The sequence below is a fragment of the Dipodomys merriami genome, unplaced genomic scaffold (genome assembly GCF_024711535.1).
Source record: "Dipodomys merriami isolate MVZ:Mamm:240054 unplaced genomic scaffold, mDipMer1.0.p SCAF_202, whole genome shotgun sequence".
Classification (NCBI taxonomy): Eukaryota; Metazoa; Chordata; class Mammalia; order Rodentia; family Heteromyidae; genus Dipodomys; species Dipodomys merriami.
This window is the reverse complement of record NW_027203405.1, coordinates 1,436,917-1,459,578: the sequence shown is the minus strand read 5'-3', so window position 1 is coordinate 1,459,578 and position 22,662 is coordinate 1,436,917. Positions and strand designations below refer to the sequence as shown.

Genomic DNA, 22,662 nt, shown 5'->3' with positions numbered 1-22,662 from the left:
CGGGGCGGAGCGGGACGGAGGTGCTGGGAGTCCCGGAGTGCCGGGTGGAGTCGGTGCTGCGGGGCCATGATCCGGAACGGGCACGGGGCGACGGGCGCCTCGGAGCTGCCGGGCCCGCAGGGCCGGCGCGCCGTGAGGGTGTGGTGCGACGGCTGGTGAGTGGGCGCCGGGCCGTGCGTCCTCCCGGGTCACCGGCCGTTGGCCAGCCCCGACTGCGGTGGGGCTCAGCCGGCCCGGATCCCCGGGGGCCCCGCGGGCCGCGGCCCGGGGCTCGGGACCAGCGCGGCCCGGAGCCTGGGGCGGCGCCGTGCTCCGTGCTCGGGGCCGCGGCCGCGGGGCTGCAGCCGGCCCTGGGCCCCCGGGCCGGACGAGCTGAGCCGCGCGCCGACGCTGGCCCGGCCTGCGGCGGCCTCGGCGAGCCGGCGGCCCGGGGTCAGCGGAGGGGTCAGTCCGGGGACTGCTTTGAGAAAAGTTTGGCGCTGTCAACAAGTAGGTGGAGGCTGGCCGCCCCGTGCCCTGTGGTTGGAGCTGCTGGAAATGGGGGGTACCGGGTCTGAGCGAAGGTTCGAGAAACGCACAAGGTTGCCCTGTTTTGCACCGGTGTCACCTCTGGCTTCGGCTTCGTGTCCGTGGACTCTGACCCTCGGTCTAGCCGGGGCCGCCCTCCTGTCGTGTCCTTCCCGTCCAGCCCCGGAGCAAGCCTCCCCGGTGGGCACGGACTCTGGCCAGACCTTGGGGCCTGAACCTTTTGACCCACCCCATTCCTCAGCGAGGAGGTGGGGAGGGCGGGTGGCTATGCCGAGGGGAGACTGAGGCTGCCCTTGGGCCATCTGACCCCATCCTGGGAAAGGAGGGTGAGCTCCGAAGGAAGCAGAGCAGAGCCTGGGGCCCAGCCCTGGCAGCTCCCAGCCTAGCAGAGAGCACCCAGGGCACCTAGGGCTCAAGGCTCGTAGTGTAGCTGTGCTGCATAGCCTGGGGCTTGAAGCTCACTCATAACCAGGGTTATACACGCTTTAGAACCGCAACAGAGGCCATTATTCACCCGGGAGCTAAGACGGGCTGCAGGAAGAAAAGGATTTTCAAACCAGTGATTCCTTGCTCTTTGGTTTTACTTTTGGTTTGGTGTCAGCCGGAAGGACTGCCGACTTGTATTAGGATAGTACCGAATCTGGCCCCAAGCCAAAACTGACGTTTTGTTGTAAAACTTGAAATGACAGCTGAGCACCCATGGCTCACGCCTGTAATCCTAGCTACTCAGGAGGCTGAGATCTGAGGATCATGGCTCAAAGCCAGCCCAGGCAGGAAAGTTCTTGAGACTCCAATAAACCACTAGAAAACTGGAAGTGGCGCTGTAGCTCAAGCAGTAGAGTGCTTGCCCTGAGCTGAAGAGCTGAGGGATAGCGCCCAAGCCCAGAGTTCAAGCCCTATAACCACCACCAACAACAACAAAAACCAAACAAACAAAAAACTTGAAATGATTTGCCTATACCAGTTTTCATTTGGGAAGGGGAGGGGGCAAGCCCAGGGACACCCCAAGGCTTGGGAAAGGGACACCCGGCAAACAGTGGGCAGGTTTGTCCTGGAGTTTGTCCTGGAGTTTGCCAGTCCCCCGGACCTTACCTGGCCTTGTTCCTGCACCAGCACCCTTGCTGTTCTGGCAGGGACAGTGTCATGTCCCAAGGTGTAGGTCCAGGGACAGGGGTGTGTGAATGGCTGAGTACCCACCTCCCACTGTGGGCCCAGGTTCCACAGATTTAAAGCAATTTACAGCAGTGGTTTCTCAGAGAGCATTCACTAAGGAGTCCTTGGAAGAGAAAATCTGTGCCCCACCCCTCAGGACCCCCTTGTCCCTACCCCTCCAACTGCTGTCTGTCCTCACAGCTATGACATGGTTCATTACGGTCACTCAAACCAGCTGCGCCAGGCTCGGGCCATGGGTGACTACCTCATCGTGGGCGTGCACACTGATGGTAAGGTGTGGGCCACTACCCCATGCTGTAACCAGACTAACCATCCCAACTGGCCAGAAGCCCAGGGGGGGGGCAGCCCTGGGCCTCCTCCCCAAAATGCACCTGTGAACGGGAGATGTAGCAAGCTCCATTTATCCTGGCCCCAGCTGAAGATGTCCCCCTCTAGAGAGCAAGCTAGAGATGAGGGCCAGGTCATTGCCAACCCCAGCCCCTCACTCCTCATCGCTGACCCCTGCCTGGAGCCTAAAAAGATTGAATGTCTTGCTTGGTAAAGGACCCTCAGTGCACAAGCTGGCCGCAGGACAGCAGTGGCCACTCACATATGGGCTGAAGCCCCGCGAGCAGGGCAGCTTATCCCGCACCCTCTCAGTGCATGGAAAGGGCTCCTGAGGAAGATGCCAGGGAGCCGGAGGTCACCTGTCCTGTCCTTGCTTTCTCTGGCTCCAGAGGAGATTGCCAAGCACAAAGGACCCCCAGTGTTCACCCAGGAGGAGAGGTACAAGATGGTTCAGGCCATCAAGTGGGTGGACGAGGTGGTGCCCGCTGCGCCCTACGTCACCACACTGGAGACGCTGGACAAACACAACTGTGACTTCTGTGTCCATGGCAGTGAGTGGGCGGGCCCCGGGACCCACCGCAGGGGAGGGGGGTAGCCCTCCTGGCCCTGAGGACTCAGGTCTAAGAAAGCTCGGGTTGTTCCCTAGGAATGGAGGCACAAACACTAAACACTAGAATGAGGTGGGGACTGGAAGGGTTTGGGGCCCCTGGGGGGGCGGTTCTGGGATCCCACTTGAGCCAGGCATGGCAGTCCACACCTTATTTCAACACTCAAGTGGCAGAGACGTGAGGATCAGAACAGCCGGGCTAGATGGGAAGACCCTGTGTGAAAAACAAACCCAGCAAATACCCTTTGTGTGTGTGCGTGTGTGCGTGTGTGCGCATGTCACCCCTAGATGACATCACATTGACTGTTGACGGCCGGGACACCTATGAGGAGGTGAAACAGGCTGGGAGGTACAGGTAAGCTCCTAGCTGGCCTGACACTTCAGGAGCTGGTCTTGAGTTCCCTCCCAGCTCTACTGCATTGAGATTGTGCAGGAGGGCTGGGGGGGACTCAGTGGTAGAGTCTCGCCTGGCATGCATGAAGCCCTGGGCTCCATTCCTCAGCACCACAGACAGAAAAGTCAGAAGTGGCGCTGTGGCTCAAGTGGTAGAGCGCTAGCCTTGAGCAAAAGAAGCTCAGGGACAGCGCCCAGGCCCTGAGTTCAAGCCCCAGGACTTGGGGGGAGATTGTAAGGGAGACCCATCTGGGCCAGGTCTGGAGCCTCCAGGGAGGATCTTGCTGTGGCACTGGCTGTGTGGCTGGCCTCAGGGCTTCAGAGTAGTGCCAAGTGAGCATGGTGGTGCCCCGCCCCAGGAGCTGGCTTTATGTTAATTAGCTGTGATTTAAAGGGCCAGCCGTGGCTAGGTTCCTGCTTGGGATGGTGCATCCCAAATCCCCTTGGTAAAGAATTTGGGTGTGAGCTCACTAGTGGGCACGGCAGCAGACTAGGGTCAGGGCTGCTGTGCCCAGATGTGGCCTGCCCACACCCTACCACCGCACACATGGGCTCAGCGATGCCCTTGATGCTAGGCCAGTTGCTTTTTGCTGATAAAATTTTAACGCTTCCTCTATGCTCCCAGTTGGATTTGCTTGGGGGCGGGGCAGGGCTAGGGTCATGTCCCTCAGATGGGTCTGCAGTAGGCAGGTCTGGTAAGTGTCTGGGACAAGAGCCCACCAACCCCACCTCTGCCCCCAGAGAGTGCAAGCGCACCCAGGGTGTGTCCACCACAGACCTCGTAGGCCGCATGCTGCTGGTGACCAAGGCCCACCACAGCGGCCAGGTGAGTGCCGCAGCGTGGGGGGGGGCTCCTCCCACCCAGGGCGCCCTGTCTGCCCGCCCTCTCCACCCGTTCTGGGGACGAGCCCCCTCAGCCCTGTGCCCTTGTGTGCAGGAGATGTCCTCCGAGTACCGGGAGTATGCGGACAGTTTTGGCAAGGTGAGTGGGCCCGGCTGGCCGTGTGGTGATGCACAGGCTTTCCTCCTGGCCTCTGGGGAGAAGTTGGGCCCTCCTCCTCCCTTCCCGGTGCTACCCAGGTCCTGGCTGAGTCAGTGGGCTCAGCCTGCTGGTGGATGCTGGGAGGGAAGACAGGCAAGAGATGGCCATTCCTGCGGCCATGTCCTAGAGGATTAGCAGGGACTGCCCATGACCAGGCGGCCTCTAACCAAGCAGCTTGGGACCCACTTCCCTCAGAAGTCTCCTTCCAGGTGATCAGATGATGGTCTCGGGGTGCCGGGTCCCCCTCAGGTCTGCCTGCTGGCCGTGTCTCTGCGCCTGCTGCTGCTGGTGGGCTTGTAGGCTGAGCTGGTGTTGGCTGTGCGGCCTGTTGTGGCTGCAGCACAGAGCCCCAGCCCCGCAGCCGCGGTGACAGCCTGGGCTGGCCACCTGTGTCTCCTGCCGGTCCCAGGTGCCTGGGTGGACGTGGCCTGCTGTGCACCACCCCTGCACACGCTCCTGCTACCACGCGTGGTGCACAGGAGCGTGCTCACGAGGTTTCTGCGCTGACCTGCTCCCTCTTGGTTGACAGTGCCCGGGGGGGCGGGACCCCTGGACAGGGGTGTCCCAGTTTCTGCAGACGTCCCAGAAGATCATCCAGTTTGCTTCCGGGAAGGAGCCTCAGCCCGGGGAGACTGTCATCTATGTGGCGGGCGCCTTTGACCTGTTCCGTATCCTCTTCCCGGCTTTCCGTCCTCCACCCATGCCACAGAGGCCCTTGGCCACAGACCCTCCGGTCTCTGAGACCGGGCCTGTGGCGGGCCTGTGGGTCCCAGCCTGGGGAGGCAGGAGCCCTGACTTTCCAGTCCATTGCTGTTTGTCTGTTGTTTTGCTTTTCTCCATACCTCCCATCCCCTCCCCTTTCCACCTCGTGTGTGCTCGGCCCTAAATCAGTTTCCCTATGTAGTTCAGACTAGCCTTGAATCAGATCCTCCTGCTTAAACCTCCTCAGTGCTACGATTACAGGCACGTACCACCACACCCAGCCAGTTACTGCTTCTTAACTGGACACAGACATTGGGCACGTGGATTTCCTAGAGAAAGTGTACCGCCTGGCAGAAAGGCCCTATGTCATCGCTGGCCTCCACTTTGACCAGGTCTCTGCCCTGCCCGGCTCCCCAGCATTTCTGGTGGTTGGCAGGCTATCAGAGCCCTTGGGGAGACTTTGAGGGGCCAGTTGGGGCCAGCGAATCCCTGGAGGAATGAGACTCCAGATGCCTGGAGAAGATGCTGGGCAGGCCCAGGAGCCAAGGGCCATCCTGGTGGGGGGAGGACGGGGCCTCGCTCCCCCGGTGCTCCAGCAGAGCTGACCCTGCTCTGGCCCTAGGAAGTGAACCGCTACAAAGGCAAGAACTACCCCATAATGACCCTGCACGAGCGGACCCTGAGCGTGCTGGCCTGCAGGGTGAGCAAGGGCGGCGGCCGCCCTCACCTCCCGAGGCTTCCCCGACCAGGTGTGGGTGCCGCCCAGCCTAGTTGGTAAAGTGGTTGGGCTTCCTGGGTGTCGCCGCCCCCACGGGACCCAGCCCCGCCTCTGAGAGCCGAGCCCCGCAGCCCCGGGCTGAGCCTTGGTGCTGAGCCTCGGTGCTTTCTCCACAGTACGTGTCGGAGGTGGTGATTGGGGCCCCATACTCAGTCACGGCTGAGCTCCTGGGTCACTTCAAGGTGAGAGGCTCCCCGGGAGGGGAGGGGATGGGAGGGGAGGGGAGGGCGCCTGACTTCCTTCCTCACTCCCTTCCCAGGTGGACCTGGTGTGTCATGGCAAGACGGAAGTTGTGCCTGACAGGGACGGCTCTGACCCCTACCAGGTGGGTGGCCCTGGCTCCCGCCACTCACCGGCTCGGGGACGGGGACGGCGCCTTTGGCACCTGTTGCTGTGACTGCCCCAGGGACAAGGACAGGCGCGTGGTGCTGGTTCCCTCTGGGGCAGCGGGCCTGTGCGGGCCTGGTCCTCACTGCGCCTGCCCTCGAGCCTCTAGGAGCCCAAGAGAAGAGGCATCTTCCGCCAGATGGACAGCGGCAGCGACCTCACCACAGACCTCATTGTGCAGAGGATCATCAAGAACAGGTAACGCAGCCCGCCGCCCGCTGCCCGCCGGCCTGGCTGTGGCCCTTCCTCCAGCTCTGATGGCAACCCGGGGCCCCCAGGTTAGAGTATGAGGCGCGCAACCAGAAGAAAGAAGCCAAGGAGCTGGCCTTCCTGGAGGCCAGGAGGCAGCAGGAGGCACAGCCCGCCGCAGAGAACGCGTAGGCCACACCGAGGACGCACCCGGCGCGCGGGCACCCGGGGCCGCCCCGTTCTGCTTCTGCCTCTCAGAGTTGGGTTCACGGGGCTCTCGTGGGAGTGGCGGTGCCACATCTCCCGGGCCTGGCTCCTGCCCGGCCAGCCCATCTGCCTGCAAGGCGCCGAGTCTGTCCAGCCCCTTGGGGCAGCCCAGCAGGCCGGACGAGCAGAGGGCGCTGCCACGCCAGGAGTTCATGGAGGCTGCTTCCGTCCATCGGGTGCCCTGCCACTCCCCGTGGCGAACATGGACACCTGTCCCGCCCGCCCGCCCGCAGGAGGCGCAGAGGAGGTGGCTGTGGAGCTGGGGTGTGGGCTGCTCCGCGGGGCCCGGCCCGTCCGGGGCAGGTCCCAGCACCTCACGCCTGGCTCTGGAGAGATGCACGTGCCCGGCTGCTGGGCCCGCCGGCTGCCCTGCCCTCAGACTTCCACCTCGGTTCTGCACCTCCGTGGCTGGTGTGAGTCTCTGGGCCACCGAATAAAGCTTGACGGGAAGTGCTGTGTGAGACCCAGCCCGGCAGGACGCAGGGCGACCCCGTGTGCCCGCCATAAGGGCCCACGATACGTGGGGTCTGTCCCCCCCCTCAGTGGGAGCTGGGGATGGGCTGGCTGCCCTGAGCTCCCCCCCCCCCCCCCCCCCCGTCATGGCCCAGCCCAGGCCCCCAGCTCTCAGAGCCGGAGAGCCAGCCGCTGGCTGCGCAGCAGCCTGGGGGCAAAGGGGCCTCCTGACCAGAGGCGCTGCAGCCTGCGGTGCAAACCCGGCTCGCGCCCCCAGGAAGGCTATTGCTGGCCTGGTCCTCTGGAGGGAGAGCCGGAAGGCCAAACCCCAAAGCAGGCCCTGCCCCACCGCACTCCTGGGGGCCGAGTCAGCAGGTCCTGAGGCCTGTAGTGTCACCTGGCTGCATGAAGGGTCAGAGGCTTTGGACACCAGAGGGAGCCAGGGCCTAGAACATCACCAGATGCCCTTCCTTCCCTGGTGGGGGAGCAGAGATGGCGAGGGGAGCCTTTGCTTGCCTGGGTAGGAGGCCGGGGCGCCACAGGTCTGCACAGGCGTCCCGAGCACCTCAGAGGAGGCAGGTGGTGGGCGGAAGTGTGTAAACGGGGTGCACACATGCCCAGCGCAAACTTGCCGCCAAGGCTCAGGACGGGGAAGGCAACGGCTGAGGATAGCCCAGGGACACGGCTCGCAAGGAATCTGAGTTGAGGGTTCCAAGGTGCACTGCGCAGGCAAGGCCTTCGTGGGCACCAGGAAAGCTGAGTTGCTGGGAGGAGCTGCTGGAGGTGGGATCACCCCAGGGGCAGGCTGGCGTGGGGCAGCCCGCGGGCACAGCTCTGTGAGCCCCCGGGCAGAGGGGGCTGGGGGCCCTGGTCTGCGCCAGGGCTGACATCCCCAGACCTGGGCCACCACTCCCGCAGTAGTGCCCCAGCCCAGCATGGGCTTCCCCTCCTACCATCCCCCGTGGCAAGGCCCCATGCTGGTGCTGGTCCTCTGGGGCGACCAGACTGAGTACAGACCAGGCCTCTGGAGTCCATCTGGGCAGCCACCAGCCGTGCCCAGCTAGCTGGGGCCTCCAACAGGAGAGTTGGGCTGGCTGATGGCCAAGCCCTGTCCTCCATTGCCACAGACACAGCCTGGGGCACCTGTCTGGCCAGGCTCTTGTCTGATCTCGTGGTGGTTGTGACCCAAGATTCCATTATAAATACGCGCGAGTTTCCACACCAAAGCACACTTTCGCTAATATGCCAAAAACACAGGCCCCAGAGGCTTCCAGCGAGGCTCGGGGACATGTGGGAGTTTCACTTTATTGGGCGGGTGTGGGCCGCGGGCGGGCGGGCGGGCGGGCGGGCGGCTCGCTCACTCCCTGAACTTCCACTCCTGGCGGCACATGGGGCAGTGCTGCTGGGCCTGCTGCGCGTTGAGCCACTTGAGGATGCAGTGCATGTGGAAGCAGTGGGAGCACCGGCCCCACACCAGCGGGCAGTCGTCTCCCGGGACCTTGCCTGCAGGTGGGCGGGGCGTCAGACGCTCAGGCCACCCGGTCAATCCAGGGGTGGCCACCCCACAAAGCACCGCAGGCAGTAAGCCAAGGCGGTGGAAGCCTCCAGCACTCAGCCTGGGGAGGCAGAAAAAAGGCCCCTCCCAGGCCCGTCTCCACACCTGGCCTAGAGTACTAAGAAAGGTGAGGTGCCAGAGAGGGCGAGGACCCAGGTCTGGGCCAGCTAACTCTCTCCCACCCCCAGCAGGGCACAGGCTGCAGGCATCGGTCCACCCCGGGGTCCACCCCGGGGCCTGACATGGCTGACTCCATTCACAGGGTGCAGCGCAGCAGAGGAAGGTCCCAGTCCTGATCAAGAGCAACAATGATCCCTAATTTCTTTCTATTTTTTTGTTGGCTGTGGGTCTTGAACTCTGGGCCTGGGCGCTATCCCGTCCCTCAACTCTTCAGCTCAAGGCGAGCACTCTACCACTTGAGCCACAGCACCACTTCTGGTTTTCTAGTGGTTTATTGGAAATAAGAGTCTCACAGACTTTCCAGCATGATCCTCAGATGTCGGCCTCCTGAGTAGTTAGGATGACAGGCGTGAGCCACTGGCATCTGGTGTGATTCCTAATTTCTACGCAGCTGAAGCACCCTTCAGAGGAGCTTGTTTGAGCAGCACAGAAAAAAAAATACCTCTGGGTCCTGTCTCTATCGGGGTTAGGCTGACTGGCACCAAGGGGCTAGCTCTATCTTCCTCCAACCTGTCCTGGAGCGCCAGCCCCCAGACACCTCCCTCCTCAGAGGGTCTTTCCACCTTCAGCAGAGCCCTGCTTAAAATCACCCCTTGCCGGTGAGCGTGAAGCTGGGGAGCCCTGGCAAGGGGCACTCAGCCTGTCCACCAACAGGAAGCTGATGTAGCCCTGGGTCTAAGTCACACAAGGATGTGCTAGTGTCTTGATGAGGCTATTTTAAAATTAAAACACCCCTTGAGGCTGGGAAGGTGGCTCAGTGGTAGAGTGCTTGCCTTGCATGCCTGAGGCCCTGGGTTCGATTCCTTAGCACCACATAAGCAGAAAAAGCCACAAGTGGCGCTGTGGCTCAAGTGATAGAGCGCTAGCCTTGAACTGAAGAGCTGAGGGACAGCGCCCAGACCCAGAGTTCAGGCCCCATGACTGGACCCTCCCCCCCAAAAAAAGAAAAAAAAACACCCCTTAACAGGACTGTTTTACCCAAAGGCCCTTTGGGAAGACTTATTAACTTAGCCTTGGTAACTTGGGTTCACATGTTCAATTCAGCAATTGAACATGTTCAATTAAAAAATTTAGGGCTATGCCAGGTACCGATGGCTCATGCCTGTAATCCTAGCTACTCAGGAGGCTAAGATCTGAGGATTGTGGTTCAAAGCCAGCTGGGGCAAGAAAGTCTGTGGGACTCTTATCTCCCATAAACCACTAGAAACCGGAAGTGGCGCTGTGGCTCAAGTGGTAGAGTGCTCACCTTGAGCTGAAGAGCACAGGGATAGCACCCAAGTCCAGAGTTTAAGCCCCACAACCGACCAAAAAAAAAAAACCACACACACATACACAAAAAAAATCTAGGGCTTCTTAATCTGCCAGAAGGTACATCAGACCTGTCAAACACACACATTAAAACACTCATTCTAGCAAAGCCCGGGTAGCTCGCACCTTAATTCTAGCTACATAGGAGACTGGGATCTGAGGATCATGGTTCAAAGTCAACCCAAGGAAAGAAAATCTGTGACTCTTATCTCCAATAAACCATTCAGAAAAAGCCGGAAGTAAAATTGTGGCTGGTAGAGCACTAGCCTTGAGCAAAAGCAGCTCAAGCCCAGCACCAAGAAAAAGAAAAAAAGGACCAACACAAAGGAAAAAAAAAAAAAAAAAAGGCTTCTGAGAGGCCAAGAGCTTGAAAGCTGCTTTAAGTTCTCGCCCTCAAGATTTGTTTTTTTTTGTTTTTTTTTTTTCCCTGTTCGTGCCAGTCCTAGGATTTGAAACCCAGGGCCTGGGCTCTGTCCCTGAGATTTTTTTCTCAAGGCTAGTGTTCTACTATGAGTTACAGCTGCACTTCCAGCTTCTTGGTGGTTAATTGGAGATAAAAGTCTCACACTTGAGCCGGGCGCTGGTGGCTCACGCCTGTAATCCTAGCTACTCAGGAGGCTGAGATCTGAGGATCGCGGTTCAAAGCCAGCCCGGGCAGGAGAGACCGTGAGACTCCTATCTCCAATAAACCACCAGAAAACCGGAAGTGGCGCTGTAGCTCAAGTGGTAGAGCGCTCGCCTTGAGCTGAAGAGCTGAGGGACAGTGCCCAGGCCCAGAGTTCAAGCCCCATGATCGACAAAAAAAAAAAGTCTCACACTTTACGGCCTGTGCTGACTAGACGTCGATCCTCAGATCTCACCATGAGTAGCTAGGATTATAGAAAGGAGCCGTGGGTGCCCTATCTTCATAGCATCCTTAAGAGTGATTTATTATTTTGCCAGTCCTGGGGCTTGGGCTCAGGGCCTGGGCTCTGTTCCTGAGCCTTTCTATACTCAAGGCTAGCACTCTACCACGTAAGCCACAGTGCTACTTCTGAGTTATTGAGTAATTTACTGGATCAAGAGTCTCATGGACTTTCCTGCCAGGCTGGCTTCAAACCACCGTAATCCTCAAATCTCAACCTCCTGAGTAGCCAGGATTACAGGTATAAGCCACTGGCTCTGGCTTGAGTGATGTGATCTGTGTGCATGGCTGTTACTGGGGCTTGAACTCAGGGCTTGTATTCTTAGCTTTTTAGTTCAAGCTACCATTTGAGCTATACCTCCATTTCAGACTTTTTGCTGGTTAATTAGAACTAAAACTGAGTTTGATTATAGGTGCTAGGCTTTAAGAGTGGTTTAGGAGGGATTAAATAAAACTAGACCTAGACTGGTCTCTAACCTTGAATGCTATAGGTAAAACCTAATGAAGCCATAAGTTTAGCTGTTTCTGTCACCTGAAGGGCCGGAATGTGTACAACAGTAGGTTGGGGGTATGTCAGTCTGTCATTCACCCAAACTGACCAATAAAACCTTTATTTATGCTAAAGGTAAAAAAAAAAAAATACTCTTTTGTGGATGATTCTGTGAGTCGTGAAGGAGCTGGGCACGCTACTTGAAAATTTTCACTCAAGGTTTTAACTTTACTACTTGGGCCCCAGCGCCAGTTCTGACTTTTTCTGGTGGCTCATTGGAGGTAAGAGTCTTCAGCTCAAGGCTAGTGCTCTACCACTTGAGCCACAGCGCCACTTCCAGCCTTTTTTCTTTTTGCTTATGTGGTGCTGAGGAATCGAACCCAGGGCCTCAGGCATGCAAGGCAAGCGCTCTACCACTGAGCCAACTTCCCGGCCCCTTTTTTCTTTCTTTTTTGGTAGTACCAGGGATTTAACTCAGGGCCCAGTGTGGTTCCTTAGCAAATACTCCAGCATAGTTATTTGAGCCACACCTTAAACCTATCAAAGATTTAACACATCCCCGCCCATCTCATCACCTGGTTGGATTAAGGCCTGGGCAGTAAAATTTCTTTTCAGCCCAGGGAGTGTAAAAATCAAGCTCAAACCCATAATCTCATCCTTCAGGTGACTGGAAGATCCCAACTTTGAGGCCAGCCTGGGCTACACAATGAGAACCTGTCCTTTCCCCCAAAAAAAGCCTGGCACTGATAGCTCACACCTTCCTACTCAAGAGGCTGAGATCTGATTGTTGTTTGAAACCAACAGGGCAGGAAAGTGTGAAACTATCTCCAGCTAACCAACAAAAAGCCAAAGTGGAGCTGTGACTCAATGGATAGAGCTAGCCTTCAGCAAAAACCTCAGGAAGCCAGCTGCCAATGGCTCACGCCTATAATCCTACTCAGGAGGCTGAGATCTGAGGATTGAAGCCAGCTCAGGCAAGAAAGTCCATGAGACTCTTCTCTCCAATTAACCAGTCAAAACTGGAAGTACTGGGGAGGTAGCTTAGTGCCTGGCATGCATGAAGTCCTGGGTTTGATTCCTCAGCACCACATACACAGAAAAACCCAGAAGTGGTGCTGTGGCTCAAGTGGTAGAGGCTTGCCTTCAGCAAAAGCAGGTGGAGGACAGTGCCCGAGCACTGAGTCCAAGCCCTAGGACTGGCAAAAAGGAAAAAAGAACTGGGAGAGCACTGTGGCTGAAGTGGTAGAGTGCTACCACTCGTGTGAGTGGGTGACCACAAAGAAGACTCAGGGACAGCCACCGACAAAAGAGTGAAAAACAAACCAAAAAACCTCTCAGGCACAGTGCCCAGAGTTCAAGCCCCAGAGGGGGCGTGCGCCGCCCCTGGACCTCTGTGAGTGCCGGGTGCCGAGGACTGGAACCCCAGGCTCCCAGCCGCCCCCACCCCGGCGGGTGTACTCCGGGAAGGGCAGCGGGCCCCTCGCCCGGTGAGAGGCTGGAGGGGCGGCGGGCCGGGCAGGGGTCCCGAGGCCCGGGCAGGGTCCGGGTAGGGTCGCAGGCAGGGGTCCCGAGGCCCGGGTAGGGTCGCAGGCAGGGGTCCCGAGGCCCGGGTAGGGTCGCGGGCAGGGGTCCCGAGGCCCGGGCAGGGTCGCAGGCAGGGGTCCCGAGGCCCGGGCAGGGTCCGGGCAGGGTCCGGGTAGGGTCGCAGGCAGGGGTCCCGAGGCCCGGGCAGGGTCGCGGGCAGGGGTCCCGAGGCCCGGGCAGGGTCGCGGGCAGGGGTCCCGAGGCCCGGGCAGGGTCGCAGGCAGGGGTCCCGAGGCCCGGGCAGGGTCGCAGGCAGGGGTCCCGAGGCCCGGGCAGGGTCCGGGCAGGGTCCGGGCAGGGTCGCGGGCAGGGTCGCGGGCAGGGGTCCCGAGGCCCGGGCAGGGTCGCGGGCAGGGGTCCCGAGGCCCGGGCAGGGTCGCGGGCAGGGGTCCCGAGGCCCGGGCAGGGGTCCCGAGGCCCGGGCAGGGTCGCGGGCAGGGGTCCCGAGGCCCGGGCAGGGTCCGGGCAGGGTCGCGGGCAGGGGTCCCGAGGCCCGGGCAGGGTCGCGGGCAGGGGTCCCGAGGCCCGGGCAGGGCCCCGCGCGGGTCACTCACAGTCCGGGCAGCAGCCGTTGAAGGCCATCCTGCAGATGCCGCAGTTCTCGTCGTTGGCCACCCACAGCCAGGTGGCCACGCCGTTCCAGCACTTGATCTTCACCTTCATGGCGCCGGGGCCTGCGGGAGGAGCACAGCCCGCTGCAGCGCGGTCCGGGGGCGACGCCTCGGGGGCCCGGGGGCCGGGGCCAGGCCGCGGAGCGCCCGGCGCCGCCCGGGAAGGGGCCCCGCGGGGCGCAGCGCGCGCCCGGCCCGCGTCGCCGCCCTCGGGGGGCTGAGACCTACACCCGGGAAGGCCACGCCGGCTTCCGTCGGTGGGGCGCGAAGATCTCGGGGCCTTCGGCCTCGGGGAAGCAGAAAGAGGCTCGCCGCCGCCCGCGCCCGCCTGCGACCGCCGCGGCGCCGAGGGAACGCAGCCGGAGGCCCGGGACCCCAGCCGGACGCCGGAACTGCCAGGGAGAGGCCCCGGGGGCCGGCCCCGCCCATCCGCCTCCGGGCCCGCCCCTGGGCCCGCCCCCGCGGCCCCGGCCCCGCCCATCCGCCTCCGGCCCCGGCCCCGCGGCCCCGGCCCCGCCCATCCGCCTCCGGGCCCGCCTCCCGGCCCGCCTCCCGGCCCGCCCGGTCCCGCCCGGCCCCCGGCCCGCCCGGCCCCGCCCCCGCCGCCCCACCTCTCCGCGCGCCGCCCCGCCCTTCCGTTGGCGGCGCCGGCGTCGCGCGGGAAGGTACAAAAACGTCCGCGGCGCGGCCGGCGCCTCAGAGCAGCGCCCGCCGCCCCTCGCGCCCAGCACGCTCGCTCCGGCCCGCGCCACTCGCGCCGCGGCCAATCAGCTGCCGCCCCGGGCCGCCTCGCCGGAAGGCCGCGCGCGACGCCGGACGTGACGAGCGGGCGTGCTGACGCGCGGGCTCGAGCCGAGGCCCGATCCGCGCCCGCCATGGCCGACAAAATGGATATGTCTCTGGACGACATCATTAAGCTGAACCGGAGCCAGCGGGGCGGCCGCGGCGGGGGCCGGGGCCGCGGCAGGGCCGGCTCGCAGGGCGGGCGCGGCGGCGGGGCGCAGGCCGCCGCGCGGGTCAGCCGGGGCGGCGGGCCCATGCGGAACCGGCCGGCCATCGCCCGCGGCGCCGCGGGCGGCGGCGGCGGCGGCCGGAACCGGCCGGCGCCCTACAGCCGGGTGAGTGCGGGGCCGGGCGGGGCGGCGCGGGGCGGGGCGGGGCCGAGCCCGGCCGCGCGGGCCCGGCGGCGGCGGCGGCGGCGGCGGGGGCCCCGCCGGGCGCTTTGTCCTGGGCCGCCGGGGGCCGCGTGGCGGGCGCCGAGGGGACGCGGGAGCCGCCCGGGGGCCGGGCTGCGGGGAGCGGCGGGCCCGCCCGGCGCGGGCGAGGCTCACCGGCCCGCTCCGCCCGCAGCCCAAGCAGCTTCCCGACAAGTGGCAGCACGACCTCTTCGACAGCGGCTTCGGGGGCGGCGCCGGCGTGGAGACCGGGGGCAAGCTGCTGGTGTCCAACCTGGACTTCGGAGTGTCGGACGCCGACATCCAGGTAGGCGGCGCGGGCGACCGCCGGCCCCGATCGCTGTTCCGGAGGCCGACACGGCGCCCCGGCTCCTGGCCCTTCACCCCAGGCTCCGATCGAAGCTTCCTGGTTCTGTCCCTTCCCACTTGGTCTGTTTTAAGTAAAGCCAAAGGCACGGAAGGTGGTTTCCTGGTTAGACACAACTTGTTGGGAATGAGACTTGGAGGCGAGAGGCAGTGCCGGGCCTTCCGGGGTCTTCTTCCCCGAGTCCCTCCATCGGGTCGGCCTGGTGGTGGACGAGACACCCCGTGGCACTCACGGTGTCTCCGCACTTGGGAGTAGCCCCACACTCCGGGGTCCCTCTCGCAGCGCCCAGCCGGCCTGAGGTCAGGGCAGCCTCCGGGGCCTGCTTGACTTCAGACTTTGCAGCAGGCTTGAGTTGGAGGAGAGGGAAAGGTGAGACAATCTGTCTGGGGGTGAAGGGTGGGGTCCGGCGTGCCAGTATCAACGGGCCCTAACCGCTGCTCTGGTCTGCTGGACATCTTCCTCCTTGGCTTTTACTCCTGACCTTTTACTGTTTCATCAAGCTGTTCCTAGGCATTTGTAAGTCTTCCTTTGCTGAGCAGGATGATGACTTTTAAGTTTTGTGTTCTAGGTCTCTAGGGAGGCACTCGGCCTCTAAACCCCTATGTCCTTGGAAGCGGGCAATTCTGTCCCCTTCCTTCGGCTCCTTTGCCGTGTGCCCTGCCCCCCACCCCCAGCCCTCATGCTGGTAGGGACTGGCCTAAGGCCACCATAAGGAAAACAACTTAGGTGCCGTGCTAACGGTCCCCTATCTGACTCCTAGGAACTCTTTGCTGAGTTTGGAACCTTAAAGAAGGCTGCTGTGCACTACGATCGCTCTGGGCGCAGCTTAGGAACAGCAGATGTGCACTTTGAACGCAAGGCAGATGCCCTGAAGGCTATGAAACAGTACAACGGTGTTCCTTTGGATGGTGAGTCTGGGGCTGGGCCCAAGAGCCTGCCGGGCTTGTGGAACTTGGGCTGGCACCTGTCCCTGTAGGAATGTGGGCTGCCCCTCTGGTGGAGGACACTTTGCATTTGCCCCCTTTGTCTCTCTCTTCCATTCTGCCACCTCTCATGCTGCCCCACACATCTGGACCAACCTCTTGTGAACCCCCATCCAGCAAGCTACATCCCTCCCCTCCTTCAGCTCCTTCCGGAAGATTCACTTCTGTGAAGCCTTCTCAGAACCGCCATAGTACACCTGAGTGCGGGGCTGTAGTCGTAAGATAAAGGTACCTGTTCTTCTTCCGCCAGGTCACCCACACCTGTCCACCCATGAGCACCCCAGACACCTGACCAAACAGCCCTCTTAGCCTGAACTGAGAAGGAGAGACGTGTTGGTGGGGTGTTGTCCTTGCCACTTTGTCTTCCCACCAGGCTCTCCAGGCCATCTCCCCATTGGGGGCATTGGAGACGCACAGAGGCCCTTTCCAGAGCTTGCATGGAGACCAGGGTGTGGGATCTTGGGTGGGCATCAGAGCCTCTGGAGTGAGAACTCTTGTATTCTTTGCCACAGGCCGCCCCATGAACATCCAGCTTGTCACATCACAGATCGAGACACAGCGGAGACCTGCACAAAGGTGAGTTCTGGGGCCTTGAGATGGGCCGCGCTGCTGATCCTCCTTCCCCTGGTGTCTCTCCTCGCTAAACCAACGAGTTCTTTGTGTTCTCGCCAGCATAAGCAGAGGTGGCATGACTAGAAGCCGTGGCTCTGGAGGATTTGGCAGTGGTGGCGGCACTCGGAGAGGGACCCGAGGGGGCAGCAGAGGCAGAGGCAGAGGCACGGGCAGGAGCTCAAAGCAGCAGCTATCCGCAGAGGAGCTGGACGCACAGCTGGACGCCTATAATGCCAGGGTGAGTCCTGCGGAGACGCCGAAGCCAGGGTGGGACAGTGCGCGGCCCGGGCCCAATAGAGCCGGAAGCACCCGCACCTCCTGATTGACCCTTCCCCTCTGTTTCAGATGGACACCAGTTAAGCAGCAAGCCCTCGCCGGCAACAGGACCCAGGCTGCGTCCACCCTCCCTGGAGGGGAGGGGGCAGCTGGGCTGTGCGGCCAATCGGATTCATTTCTTTTGTTTTAAAATAGGATTTAAAACTCATGTAAAGCCCCCTCCCCCTCTTTCTTTTCTTTCTTTTTTTTTTTTTAAAATTCTGAAACAGACCTGTTTTGTACCGAGTTATTTTTGGGATAAATTTTACTGGTTGCTGTTGTGGGGAAGGTGGCGTTTTCACCTTTGCCATAATAAAATAGAAATGTGTGTAGAACAGAGCAGTCTGCCTGATTCATCCCCTTGCTGATCGCTGCCAGAATGTGTAGCTGTTACTTTGTTCTCCCCCCATTGTTCAAACTTACTCTCCGCAGGTGTGTGGGGACAACTGAGCACATGGCCTCACCCTGGAGCTGCCTGTCCATCCTCCACCACCCTTTACCTTGGGGCGAAGGGAGGGAGTGGGGCAGAACAGGCCAGGCCGTTCATTTCTCCATTTCCCATGACCCTACGATCCTGGGCTGTTCGTTTTATGTTTCATACCTGGTCTCACAGAAGCCTGGATTGGACATTTCAGACTCACAGTGCTGTCCCTTAACTGTGGTGGTTCTTCAGTGTCCTGGACCATGTTGGTTCTGGAACCGACATCCCTCATGTAAAATGACAAGAATGCACATCCTGTGGTGCTTTACTTTTCTGTTAGTTTACATGTATGTTTGTGTGTGTGTGTCTGTCTTGTCTGTCTGTACACCCTGGGGCTTGAACTCAGCCTGGTGATGTCCTTGAGCTTTTATACTCAAGGGCAGCATTTCACCATCTGAGCTACAACTCCAGATTTTGGTTTTGGGTGGTTAAGTAGAGATAGAGTTACAGATTTTGCCTGGGCTGACTTCAAACTTAGATCCTGAGATCTAAGTAGCTAGGATTTCAGTGCCACCAGCATCCAGCCTCTCTAACAGGATTTTGCTTTTTTAAAAAATATATACTAGGGTGGCCTAGACCATGATTTTACCCATATTTTCCGCATAGCTAGAGAGACAGGTATATACCGCCATACTGCCTGGGTTCTTATTGGTCCCTTGAGATTTTGTAGACTTCTTGCCCAGACTGGCCTTGGAACTTCTTGCTATCCTGAGTAGCTAAGATTATAGGCATAATCCTAAATAATACTGGTTATTTAAAGTACTTAATAAAAAACATGGGCTTGGGTGCTGGTGGCTCACATCTATAATCGACTACTCAAAAAGGCTGCCATCTGAGGATCATGGTGTCAAGCCAGCCCAGGCAGGAAAGTCTGTAAGACTCACATCCAATTAATCACAGAAAAAAGCTGGAATTGGGATGCTGTGGCTTGAGTGGTAAAGTGCTAGCCTTGAGCAAAAGGAGCTCAGGGACAGCGCCCTGGCCCTGAGTTCAAGCCCCAGGACTGGCACCAAATAAAAATAAATGTAAGTGGTTACATTGTATTGCATAGGGAATAATGACTGAGTCACTGATTGACTGCAAGGAGAGCTAGCTGAACTTGGTCAAAAAATAACTAGTAGAAGAACATAGCCAGGCCAGGTGTGATAGTGGGTGCCTATACCCTTGTAAGAAAAGACAACAGGCTTTATTTGAAGGAAAGCCTGGCATGGACAGTGAAGTTCACACCTGAGTTGAAGGGGAAACGGTACACCTCCTTTATAACTAGGGTCCCTTTAAATATTGGGCAGAAAAAGTAAAGTTGGGGACAAAGGGGGGCACGGTGGGAGAGCAATGAGTGTGAAATGAGTTTTAGGGTCTCAACAGCGTCTGTCAGGGGTATCAAACGTGCCCCTGGACACAGGTTCTCCAGAGCCACCGAATGTGGGGGGCAGGGACAGTAACACAGTGGGGCATTCCTTTCCATCACGCTTCTTCCGGAAGGCTAAGGCAGAGAGCTCCAGCAAGGACCACCTAAGACACCATCGCCCAAGGCTGAGATGTGAGGATTGTGGTTCAAAGCCAGAGCAGGCAAGAAGGTCCAGAGATGGATCTCCCATTAACCAGCAAAAGGCCCCAAGTGGTAGAACCCCAACTTTGAACCTCCCGAGTTCAAAGCACCTGCTCACACAAGACTGTCTTACAAAAAGAATCTGATGTCAATTCAAAAAGCAGCGCAGGGCTGGGAAGGTGGCTCAGTGGTAGAGCGCTTGCCTTGCATGCCTGAGGCCCTGGGTTCGATTCCTCAGCACCACATAAGCAAAAAGAAAAAAGCTGGAAGTGGCGCTGTGGCTCAAGTGGTAGAGCACTAGCCTTGAGCTGAAGAGCTGAGGGACAGCGCCCAGGCCCAGAGTTCAGACCCCATGACCCGACCAAAACAAAAAAAAAAAAAAAACAGTGCAGAGCCAGGAGAGACAGCCTTCCCAGCCTGCTGGGGCTCCGGCTCCCCGGCCCTGCCCCCCACTCTGCCGCCTGCCAGCAGAGCCCAGCAGAGCCCAGAGGCAGGAGAGCCCCTGCGCTGCTGAAGCTCCTGAGGCTGTTTGTGGGTCCCTGGCCGCGCGCGGGGTGGCTCTGAGGGGCCAGCAGTGTCTGCGAGGCCTGTGTGCGGGGCAGGGACATCACAAGGCAGGAAGATGGATGGAGGTGACTGAATGGACCTGACACTTCAGTCCACTGGCTGGTGCTCTACCAGCTGAGCCACGCCTCCACCCCCTCACCTTAGGAGCTTAGTCCAGTAAGGGAAAGGGTTACCATGCATCTACTTGAGTTGCTGTGACTATGGATGAGAGGCAGAAGTCAATCAGTGCCAGGCAGGCCCTGAGGAGGTGGCGCGGCTGAGTGTTGGGGCTGGCCGGGCACATCATGCTCGCAGGCAGCCCGGAAAGCTGCAGGACCGACCTCTCGGGCTTGGGAAGTGATGTGCACCAGCACCAGTGGCCACCTGTGCTGGGCACAGTGCTGGGCCCTGGTGGCTTGGCAGTAGGTGGCATCTCACCAGAGGCACAAGCAACCTGGGGAGCTAACAGGGCACAAGGAAGGGTTGTGAGACATGGCTTCAGTGGGTGGGCAGTCCTGAGAAGGGAGGCCAGACGCGGGAGGCGGGAGGCCAGGCAGGAGCGGCCTGAAGGAGTTGTTGGGAAAGAGGACGCCGCAGAACAAAGCCGGGTGCGTGCCAGGAGACACCAGTGCTGAGGTTAGATCCGGGGCGGCATTCGTGCCGAGGCGGCTGCATAGCCTCCCTTCCTTCCTTTGGCCAGAGGACCATTTCTTACGGTCGTTCCGGGGAAGCGTGGGGGAAGAGGAGATGTGCGCTTGTGCTGATGCAGCTGGAACCAACGGCGTGTGTGCGGGGCGGAGGCCGGGGCGAGGAGTCACAGGCCAGCACTGCTTTTCCCAAAGAACGTTAACTGGGTGGAAGGATGGAGGGAGACCTGGCGGCCTGCATGCTTTTCTCCTACGATTCTTGCTCAGAGCGTAAGCAGCATGTCTTTGGCAGGCTGGCTTGCACGCTTCAGGCACCCGGGGAAACCCAGAACCTGTAGAGTCCGTGGTGCCCAAGAGGAGACAGAATGTGGCTCATGAGTGAGGGGTAGACTTCAGGGCTTTCAAACGGGCCACAAGAAAGGAAGAAACAGCCCGCGCCGGTGGCACACGCCTGTCATCCCAGCTACTCAGGAAGCTGAGATCTGAGGACCGCGGTTCAAAACCAGCTCAGGCAGGAAAGTCTATGAGACTCTTGTCTCCAATAAAGAGTGGTGCTGTGGCTCAAGCGTTACAGCACTTGCCTTGAGCTGAAGAGTACAAGGACAGTTCCCAAGCCCAGAGTTCAAGAATAAAGAAAAGAAAGGAAGAAGGCCTTTCCCTGGGCTGATGGTCTCCCTGGGCAGCTGCTCGCAGCGTCAGCCGAAAGCTTTTGGCTGTAGCTGGAGAACCTTGGCTTTTGTTGAGTGTGGACAAAGATCCATGCTGGATGAGGAGGGGCCTCAGGCCAGCATGGCCTCTGGGACTGGACACAGACTCACACCACCCTCAAAAGGCTTTGGGATTCAGCCCGTTGTGGGGCCTGAACTCTGGGCTGGGCGCTGTCCCTCGGCTCTTCAGCTCAAGGCTAGCGCTCTACCACTTGAGCCACAGCGCCACTTCTGGCTTTTTTCTTTTTGCTTATGTGGTGCTGAGGAATCAAACCCAGGGCCTCGAGCATGCAAGGCAAGCGCTCTACCACTGAGCCACCTTCCCAGGCCAACATCAGTAAGTTTTGCTTCTTACCAAGCTCCAAAAGTGTACCAGAAGGGACACAAAAATGAGCAGCCCTCATGTAGCGTGGCCACAGCAGTGTAAGGGAAGTGTGCGAGCAGAAACAGAGCCAGAGTTTCTCTCCATACAATCATCATGTGCCTGTTCACAGCCTGGTTTATGTCTACTAAATAAGGTCTACTCTACTCAGGTCTCTGATCCTCCCAGGAATCCAGCCAAGAAAAGGAATGCAGGAATGCAAAAACAATAAACCTTATTTACTCACCCAACACAAGTCTGAGTGCTTGCTGAACACCCAGCATAGTTTTCCAGCACCTTGGGAAATAGAGAGCCAAGTGCTGTCTCTTCTCAGATGCAGGACGTTCTGATGGAGGGTGGGCAGAGGGAGGTGAACACAGGGTGCCAGAAGAGGTGGCCGTGCAGAACCCCACACAGGAAATTCTCTGAGAAAACACGGCCGGGCCCGTGTGTGGGCCACACCCACCAGTTTCTGGGGAATGTTTTTTTTTTTTTTGGGTCCGGTCATGGGGCCTGAACTCTGAGCCTGAGCGCTGTGCTGTCCCTCAGCTCTTCAGCTCAAAGCTAGCGCTCTACCACTTGAGCCACAGCGCCACTTCAGCTTTTTTCTTTTTGCTTATGTGGTGCTGAGGAATCGAACCCAGGGCCTCAGGCATGCAAGGCAAGCGCTCTACCACTGAGCCACCTTCCCAGTCTGGGGAATGTTTCACTGGTAGAGAATAGCAAGCAAAAGGTCCTGAGGTAGATAGGCCATGGGTGGCTCATGCCTATAATCCAAGCTACTCGGGAGGGAGGCTGAGACCTGAGCCAGACTGGCAGCTAAGTCTATGAGACTTTTATTTTCAAATAATCAGCAAAAAAGCCAGAAGTAGGGCTGTTATTCAAGTGGCAGAGCACTAGCCTTGAACACAAAAGTTCAGGGGACCACCTGGGTGCTGGTGGCTCATGCCTGTCATCCTAGCTATTCAGGAGGCTGAGATCTGAGGATTGTGGTTCAAAGCCAGCCCAAGCACAGAAGTCCATGAGACTCTTATCTCCAATAAACCACTCAGAAAAAACGGAAGTGGCACTGTGGCTCAAGTGGTAGAGCATTCGCCTTGAGCTGAAGATCTGAAGGACAGAGCCCAAGCCCAGAGTTCAAGACCCATGACTGACCAAAAAAAAAAAAAAAAAGCTCAGGAGACAGTGCCTAAGCCCTGGGTTCAAGCCCCAGGACCAGCACGCGCACACATGCACGCATGCACACACACAAAACAACAGCAAAATCGAGTACTGAGATAACATACTTGGTGAGTTCAGGATGCCAAGGTAGAGGAGAGGGTGGGGCATTAGTGCCGTGTCAGCCACCATGGGCCAGCCGTATGTCGTCAAAGCTGACAGGCTGCAAAGCTGAGGTGCTGGGGTTTGACGCGGACAGCCTCCACACACAGTCTTAACTGTA

The 22,662-nt window shown here is 59.5% G+C and overlaps 3 protein-coding genes across 5 annotated transcripts; 2 read left to right on the top strand and 1 right to left on the bottom strand.

Annotated features, from left to right (window-relative positions):
• Positions 1-12: 12 nt before the first annotated feature.
• Pcyt2 (phosphate cytidylyltransferase 2, ethanolamine) lies at positions 13-6,859 on the top strand. 2 transcript variants are annotated; one of them, XM_070031654.1, is made up of 13 exons: positions 15-155; positions 1,882-1,970; positions 2,418-2,579; positions 2,924-2,990; positions 3,770-3,854; positions 3,966-4,010; positions 4,600-4,738; positions 5,082-5,164; positions 5,395-5,472; positions 5,667-5,732; positions 5,810-5,875; positions 6,047-6,135; positions 6,216-6,859. In XM_070031654.1, the coding sequence occupies exons 1-13, from the start codon at positions 67-69 to the stop codon at positions 6,316-6,318; spliced, it is 1,161 nt and encodes a 386-aa protein (XP_069887755.1). In that variant the 5' UTR covers positions 15-66; the 3' UTR covers positions 6,319-6,859. The 2 variants fall into 2 exon arrangements, with proteins under 2 accessions (XP_069887756.1, XP_069887755.1); XM_070031655.1 differs by lacking the exons at positions 6,047-6,135; positions 6,216-6,859 and having other exon boundaries at positions 13-155; positions 5,395-5,521; positions 5,810-5,878.
• Positions 6,860-8,084: 1,225 nt separating this feature from the next.
• Positions 8,085-14,170, bottom strand: Anapc11 (anaphase promoting complex subunit 11). Of its 2 annotated transcripts, none has more exons than XM_070031653.1 (3): positions 14,090-14,170; positions 13,422-13,541; positions 8,085-8,349 (listed from the first exon to the last, which is right to left on the bottom strand). In XM_070031653.1, exons 2-3 carry the CDS (start codon positions 13,528-13,530, stop codon positions 8,204-8,206), a joined length of 255 nt encoding a protein of 84 aa, XP_069887754.1. In that variant the 5' UTR covers positions 13,531-13,541; positions 14,090-14,170; the 3' UTR covers positions 8,085-8,203. The 2 variants fall into 2 exon arrangements, with proteins under 2 accessions (XP_069887754.1, XP_069887753.1); XM_070031652.1 differs by lacking the exon at positions 14,090-14,170 and adding an exon at positions 13,707-13,790.
• Positions 14,171-14,250: 80 nt separating this feature from the next.
• Positions 14,251-17,265, top strand: Alyref (Aly/REF export factor). The gene is made up of 6 exons (XM_070031651.1): positions 14,251-14,596; positions 14,829-14,960; positions 15,781-15,928; positions 16,516-16,579; positions 16,676-16,853; positions 16,961-17,265. The coding sequence occupies exons 1-6, from the start codon at positions 14,354-14,356 to the stop codon at positions 16,973-16,975; spliced, it is 780 nt and encodes a 259-aa protein (XP_069887752.1). The 5' UTR covers positions 14,251-14,353; the 3' UTR covers positions 16,976-17,265.
• The last annotated feature ends 5,397 nt before the right edge of the window (positions 17,266-22,662 follow it).

Excerpts from the sequence above, each read along its gene's own strand:
- Pcyt2 (XM_070031654.1), top strand. The coding sequence starts at position 67 with ATGATCCGGAACGGGCACGGGGCGACGGGCGCCTCGGAGCTGCCGGGC. Across the intron at positions 3,855-3,965 it reads AGGCCCACCACAGCGGCCAG|GAGATGTCCTCCGAGTACCG; the intron begins GTGAGTGCCGCA and ends CCTTGTGTGCAG. Across the intron at positions 4,739-5,081 it reads GGGCGCCTTTGACCTGTTCC|ACATTGGGCACGTGGATTTC; the intron begins GTATCCTCTTCC and ends AACTGGACACAG.
- Anapc11 (XM_070031653.1), bottom strand. The coding sequence starts at position 13,530 with ATGAAGGTGAAGATCAAGTGCTGGAACGGCGTGGCCACCTGGCTGTGG. Across the intron at positions 8,350-13,421 it reads CAACGGCTGCTGCCCGGACT|GCAAGGTCCCGGGAGACGAC; the intron begins GTGAGTGACCCG and ends GCCCACCTGCAG.
- Alyref (XM_070031651.1), top strand. The coding sequence starts at position 14,354 with ATGGCCGACAAAATGGATATGTCTCTGGACGACATCATTAAGCTGAAC. Across the intron at positions 14,597-14,828 it reads GGCCGGCGCCCTACAGCCGG|CCCAAGCAGCTTCCCGACAA; the intron begins GTGAGTGCGGGG and ends CTCCGCCCGCAG. Across the intron at positions 15,929-16,515 it reads CAACGGTGTTCCTTTGGATG|GCCGCCCCATGAACATCCAG; the intron begins GTGAGTCTGGGG and ends TCTTTGCCACAG.